This window comes from Nicotiana sylvestris, chromosome 9 (assembly GCF_000393655.2).
Source record: "Nicotiana sylvestris chromosome 9, ASM39365v2, whole genome shotgun sequence".
Lineage (NCBI taxonomy): Eukaryota > Viridiplantae > Streptophyta > Magnoliopsida > Solanales > Solanaceae > Nicotiana > Nicotiana sylvestris.
This window is the reverse complement of record NC_091065.1, coordinates 110,240,527-110,247,086: the sequence shown is the minus strand read 5'-3', so window position 1 is coordinate 110,247,086 and position 6,560 is coordinate 110,240,527. Positions and strand designations below refer to the sequence as shown.

The following is a 6,560-nucleotide window of genomic DNA, read 5'->3' as shown; positions in this document are numbered from 1 at the left end:
GAATTGTCCACTTCTCCACGAATTGGTTAATTATCTAGGAAATTGTGTAACAATTCGCTATGCAATCTCGTGAACGCAAGTGGACAATTTCAATTTAAAATCATTATTCTGTCAATTATGATTCTCCTCAACAGTTGTAAAAAAAAAAGAAAAGAAAAAAAAAGACCATAACTCAACTATATATTCCCATTATATGTGAAGTGCTCTCTTACTCCACTCCACTTCTTGTGAAAATATTCAAGTAATTTAATCTCATTTGTGTGTCCTAGGTCCTTAATTTTTCTATATATCATAAGATGTGTAATATACTCAGTTATAAAAGAACGGAGCAAGTATATATGAAGATGAAAATAAGACCATAACTCAACTATATATTCCCATTATATGTGAAGTGCTCTCTTACTCCACCCATTGCTCCACTTCTTGTGAAAATATTCAAGTAATTTAATCTCATTTGTGTGTCCTAGGTCCTTGATTTTTCTATATATCATAAGATGTGTAATATACTCAGTTATAAAAGAACGGAGCAAGTATATATGAAGATGAAAACTAGTAGTAGAACAAATTCTACGTTTGTATTACTTGCTTGTTTTTCGATGTTGTTGTGCATCTCTCAACTGGCCAACGTTGTTGTTTGTGAGTGTAGCAGAAATATGGTGATCTTCAATTTTGGAGACTCAAACTCAGACACAGGCGGTTATTGTGCTGCCCATGGAATCAGATTTGGATATCCAGATGGTCGTTCCTTTTTTCATGATCATCCATCTGATAGATTATGTGATGGACGATTAATTCTTGACTTTCTTTGTAAGCCCTTCTTGCTCTTTTTTGTAAAACTTGTTAGTTCCTGAAAATCCAATTTATCTAAGGTAGCTTAAATTGGATTTTAAGAAAGAACAAAAGTTATTTTGAATTTATGCTTTAAACATATCATAACATTTGTGTATAGGTAAAAGTTTCTCACTAAGTGCGAAATAAAGAGTTTAAAAGTTAAATTATTTTCAAATATAAAAATATATTATTCTTTTCCAACATCAAAGTTACTTGCTTCCAATAAAAATGTCTCTGATATATGCAACTAGTAAACCAATATTTGATTTCTGTCCCAAAATAATTTATGTGATACCCTTTTCTTTTTAGTTAGTCCTAAAAAGAACCATACTTTTTTATTTGATAATAATATAATTTTTTACCCTTAATGAAATTGTTTATAATCACAAGAATATTTTTAAATTTTGTAAGATTACAAGTTTCGAATGTTATTTTTTTCTTTTATAAACGTCTTCCCAGTCAAATATCATCACATGTATTAGGACGGAGAGGAGTAACACTTATGTGGAGTTTTTCACGTCACTCTTCACAAGCACTCTTTTAACCCGTGAAAGTGTATACCAAGTAGGTAAACAATCAATATCCGTCAGCTTTCTTAGAATAGTTTTGATCAACTCATTCAAGAGATACTGCTGGAATTTCTTTTAAAGTTAAAATACTTTGATCTTTTCAGGAAATACTTGTTTGATCAAGAGAGGATAATCTTTGGTTAAACTAATTAATCCTAGTTAAAGCTAATAACTTCAGATCTTGGGTTGACAGTACAAAGATGTGAGCAATGAAGAAATGTAATTAATGTGCAAGCAATAAATGTGTCGAATGTAATAACGTGCATAAAGTATCAAGTATTAAATAACCATAAATGATAGTAAATATAAATAAAGAGAAAGATTCATTCAATATTGAATGAGGTGAAAGATTCTTACCTCTGCCGCCGTACTATATTTACTTAAACGAGTATTTTTTTAGTCGAGCCCGTGAACTTTATCTCGGTGCTGCCACCCACGGTACTGTCAATTTACGACCCCATTATATGCAGCCTGCAAGCTAAGTTTTTACTAACAAATGGTTTTATAATCACTTCAACTGCATAGGGGTGAATATTAGTGTTTTATTTGTCAAATGTCTATAAGAGTGTTATGTAATATATTCAAAATTTAAACTTTAGTATTGTCACGGAAGCTATATCTCTATCATGAATTAGACACTCATGGATAGGATACATATTTATATTCAAGCCCCTAAGGCTCCTTGGCTCAGCGTGAATGAGAGAGTAATGTGGTTATTAATAAATTAAAATACTACCCGAAATAATTACTCAAAACATTCAATGGCAAATGCTAACTAATTAACTTTCTTTGGTGTGATACATGCTTGCAGGTGAAAGTCTGAACATGAGTTATTTGAATGCATATCTGGAATCTGTAAGACCAAATTTTAAGAACGGAGAAAATTTTGCAATAGGAGGTGCAACTATACTCCCCAAAAATGCTTTATTTACTCTGAGTACTCAAGTTCTTCAATTTATAAGGTTCAAAGCGCGGTCCCTTCAGTTACAATCCATAGGTAATTAAATAGCAGTATATATTAATGTTTACGTATTCACTCCCCTTAGCCTCAATTAATATGCTAATTTTTCAACTTTTAATTGGACAAGGTCTGAAAGACTTGGCTGAGGACGATTTCAAGAATGCAATTTACATGATAGACATAGGACAGAATGATATTGCAAATGAATTCTCGTACCTTTCAAAAGTTTCTCAAGTTCTCGAAAAGATCCCTTCTTTCATATCTGAGATTCAAGCTGCAGTTTGGGTGAGTCTTTTTTCCTTAGGGTAAAGGTCCAAATTTGTGACTAACATCCAAATTATGCTCATTGTTTTTCTACGCTACACCTAATTTGTCCAATCAATAATTTGCAAATGGTCTCATATTTTCCCTTTCAATTAACATAAAGTTGGTGGACTCCACGTGTTCAAATTTTCATTAAAAAGTCTAAATTTACCCCTTAACTTTTTTATTAAAATTCAAAATTACTCTCAAATTGGAGCTCCGTTAGAGATCAAGGATAAAAATGAGACTTTTTCCTAATGGTGGACTCCTTAATATGAGATCAAAAGTCTAATGAAAGGCAAAATCTTCCAATTTCAAAGAGTATAGAGGAAAATTTGACCCTTTTCCCTTTTCTTATGCCTCATGTACGTTAAGCGCAGTATATTGAGATGTTGAATAATCACCTTCACCATTAATTAACACAAATTAACAAATACAGGGCATATACAATCGTGGTGGGAAGAATTTCTGGATTCATAACACGGGACCCTTGGGTTGTTTGCCACAGAAGCTTGCGACAAGAAATGCTAGTAATTTGAAAGATTTGGATGATTATGGATGCATTAAGTCTATGAACGAAGCTGCGGAAACATTTAACAATCAGTTGCGCGCTCTTTGTGAACAGCTGAGGCTCCAAATGAAGGACGCAACCATTGTGTATGTGGATATTTATGCCATCAAGTATGACCTCATCGCCCATTCGAGCGCTTATGGTGAGCTTAACTGAAGATTTCTACGTATTAATTATTGTTGCACAACACGCAACTTTTTGAGTAGTCCTAATTATGAATTGTACGTCAAATTTAGAGCATGAAAATATAATTGGGCCAAAATTTAAACGGATTTGGCTGGGCACATATTCACTGACGAATCAGTATGGCTATAGCCCAAGTAACCCATTTTAAAGCTTGGGCTAATTTGAGCTCCATATATAGCCCAAATACTTTGGAGGAAACTTATCAAAACATTGAAAATGTGCTTTTTTTGAGTTTCATGTGCGTGATTATGTCATGATATATAAAGAAAAAGCTCTTAGTAGTTGATTTGGTATGTAAATAAATAAACAAATTGAAAATATTTTAAGTTGGATGGATTGGATTATAACAAATGAAAAATATTTTTATTCAACCCATGCCATTGATCGATTTGACCGTACGCCTAAATGTAGCTCAATTCGCCTCTTTGACACTCTTAAGTTGCATATGCATAACAAGTATTGGTTGATGTAGTATCCGTACAACTCTATTTGAACTATACATATAGTAGAATAGTACTCCAACATATTTAAAGAATATATTTTTCTACTAAATTTGCAATCTCTGATTTCGTCTTTGATAATAGGTATTCAAAATCCATTGATGGTGTGCTGTGGTTTTGGTGGTCCGCCCTACAACTATAATTCCAATATAACGTGTCGCCAAAGTGGGTATAGTTTGTGTGAGGAAGGCTCTGCATATATCAGCTGGGATGGAGTTCATTACACTGAGTATGCTAATGCAATTGTTGCCTCCAAAATTCTCTCTACAAACTATTCCACTCCTCCTCTTGAATTGCATCACTTTTGTACCTAGAAATTCCTACTACTATTTATAAGCTGTTGCTACTTCTTTTCTCTGTTACCGTTGTGAGTGACCAATCGTGCATCCAATTGGATTCAATCTATATTGTGATGATTTAATTAAACATAACTTCTAAATGGCTAATGCTAGAGTACTTTATCAAAGATTCAAATACCATTCAAGAAATCAAATAACTTTGTCAAACGTATCCAATGCAATATATATTTCTTGATGGAAGAAATGTTGAATCGATCTTTAGTTTTCATTCCAAATTAATTCGGGTTAGTTCTATGATGTACGTGATTGAATATTAAAGAGGAATTGCTTTAACGGAAAATGGAAAGCAAGATATAGTCTGGCATGGATCTAAATCTAACTCTGGGACAGAAACTTATTATGTACAAGTTCCAAAACCCTTTCAGGGTGCCACTGCTCCAGTTCCCTTGTCTCGATATTTAGGACAAAGACTAATCCAACACACGGGGCCACTTGGAGCAACTTTTTTCATGATTCCTTTTTCCTACTAAATTTTGGAACAACAACATACCCAGTGGGATTTGGGGAGGGTAGGATGTACGCAGACCTTACCCCTACCCCGGAAGGATAGAGAGACTGTTTCCTGGAGACCTTCGGCTCAACAGGAGATATAATAATTTCAAAAAGACACGAAAAGAAAGATAGGTAACAACAAAAAAGCAAGAGAAGTGATAATAATATCTTAAAATAGACCAAATAGATGAAAGGGAGTGTAATAATAAAATCATATGCAAAATAACAAAATAGTGTGAACATAACATATACCGCTAGCAGACCTAGGCATAACTCTATCAGACTACCCTGTACAAAGAGGGAAAAACTATGAATTACCCCTAGCCTACAACCCTAATGCTTGACCTCCACGCTTTCCTATCAAGAGCCATGTCCTCGGAAATCTCGAGTTGCGCCATGTCTTGCCTGATCACCTCTCCCCAATTCTTCTTAGGACGCCCTCTACCTCTTCTCGTACCTGCCAAAGCCAACCGCTCGCACCTCCTAACCGGGGAATCTATGGTTCTCCTCCACACGTGTCCAAACCACCTAGGCCTCGCTTCCCGCATCTTTTCGTCCACAGGAGCAACGCCCACCTTCTCCCTAATAACTTCATTCCTTATCTTATCCAGTTTAGTATGCCTGCACATCCATCTTAACATCCTCATCTCGGCTACATTCATCTTCTGGATATGTTAATTCTTAACTGGCCAACACTCAGCCCCATATAACATAGCCGGCCTAACCACCGCTCTGTAAAACTTACCTTTGAGTTTCAATGGTACCCTCTTGTCACACAGGACTCCAGATGCTAACCGTTATTTCATCCACCCCACCCCAATGCGGTGCGTGACATCCCCGTCGATCTCCCCATCACCCTGGATAATAGACCCTATGTACTTGAAACTTTCTCTCTTGGGGATGACTTGCGAGTCGAGCCTCACCACCCTGTCCGCTTCCCCCGACACTCCGCTGAACTTACACTCCAGATATTCCGTCTTGGTCCTACTTAACTTGAAACCTTTGGACTCCAGAGCCTGCCTCCACACCTCCAATCTCTCATTAACACCGCTGCGCGACTCATCGATCAAAACTATATCATCAACGAACAACATACACCGTGGCACCTCCCATTGATTATGGTGTGTCAAGGCATCCATCGTCAGAGCAAATAAGAAAGGGCTAAGCGCATATCCTTGGTGTAACCCCATAATCACCGGAAAAAGCTCGGTGTCACCTCCCGCAGTCTTGACCTGAGTCTTAGCTCCATCATACATATCCTTTATCGATTCAATGTATGCTACCGACACCCCTTTCACTTCCAGGCACCGCCAAAGAACGTCCCTAGGGACCCTGTCATACGCCTTTTCTAGGTCAATAAACACAATGTGCAAATCCCTCTTTCTCTCCCTGTATTTTTCCACCAACCTCCTTATCAGGTGGATAGCTTCCATAGTAGAACGTCCCGGCATGAATCTGAACTGATTTTCAGAAATAGATACCGCCCTCCTCACCCTCCCTTCCACCACCCTCTCCCAAATTTCATGGTATGGCTTAGCAACTTGATGACCCTATAATTGTTACAATTCTGGATATTGCCTTTGTTCTTAAACAGTGGAATCAACAAACTACACCTCCACTCATCTGACATCCTCTTCGTTTTGAAAATAATATTAAACAACTCAGTCAGCCATTCTAAGCCCGCTCTACCCACGTACCTCCACAATTCTACTGGAATCTCGTCTGGTCCTCTCGCTTTGCCCCGAATCATCTTACCCACAGCTTTCACTACCTCCTCAACCTTGATAC

General features: G+C 36.8%; 2 protein-coding genes across 4 annotated transcripts; one reads left to right on the top strand and one right to left on the bottom strand.

The window, feature by feature from the left end:
• The first annotated feature begins 212 nt into the window (after positions 1-212).
• Positions 213-4,299, top strand: LOC104214928 (GDSL esterase/lipase LIP-4-like). 3 transcript variants are annotated; one of them, XM_070156464.1, is made up of 6 exons: positions 213-439; positions 650-807; positions 2,212-2,397; positions 2,489-2,646; positions 3,104-3,377; positions 4,006-4,299. In XM_070156464.1, the coding sequence occupies exons 2-6, from the start codon at positions 654-656 to the stop codon at positions 4,233-4,235; spliced, it is 1,002 nt and encodes a 333-aa protein (XP_070012565.1). In that variant the 5' UTR covers positions 213-439; positions 650-653; the 3' UTR covers positions 4,236-4,299. The 3 variants fall into 3 exon arrangements, with proteins under 3 accessions (XP_070012565.1, XP_009762956.1, XP_070012564.1); XM_009764654.2 differs by having other exon boundaries at positions 647-807; XM_070156463.1 differs by having other exon boundaries at positions 213-807.
• Positions 4,300-5,092: 793 nt separating this feature from the next.
• LOC138878046 (uncharacterized) lies at positions 5,093-5,434 on the bottom strand. The gene has a single exon (XM_070157701.1). It carries the CDS (start codon positions 5,432-5,434, stop codon positions 5,093-5,095), a length of 342 nt encoding a protein of 113 aa, XP_070013802.1.
• Between the last annotated feature and the right edge of the window lie 1,126 nt (positions 5,435-6,560).

Excerpts from the sequence above, each read along its gene's own strand:
- LOC104214928 (XM_070156463.1), top strand. The coding sequence starts at position 495 with ATGTGTAATATACTCAGTTATAAAAGAACGGAGCAAGTATATATGAAG. Across the intron at positions 2,398-2,488 it reads CCTTCAGTTACAATCCATAG|GTCTGAAAGACTTGGCTGAG; the intron begins GTAATTAAATAG and ends TAATTGGACAAG. Across the intron at positions 3,378-4,005 it reads CGCCCATTCGAGCGCTTATG|GTATTCAAAATCCATTGATG; the intron begins GTGAGCTTAACT and ends CTTTGATAATAG.
- LOC138878046 (XM_070157701.1), bottom strand. The coding sequence starts at position 5,434 with ATGAATGTAGCCGAGATGAGGATGTTAAGATGGATGTGCAGGCATACT.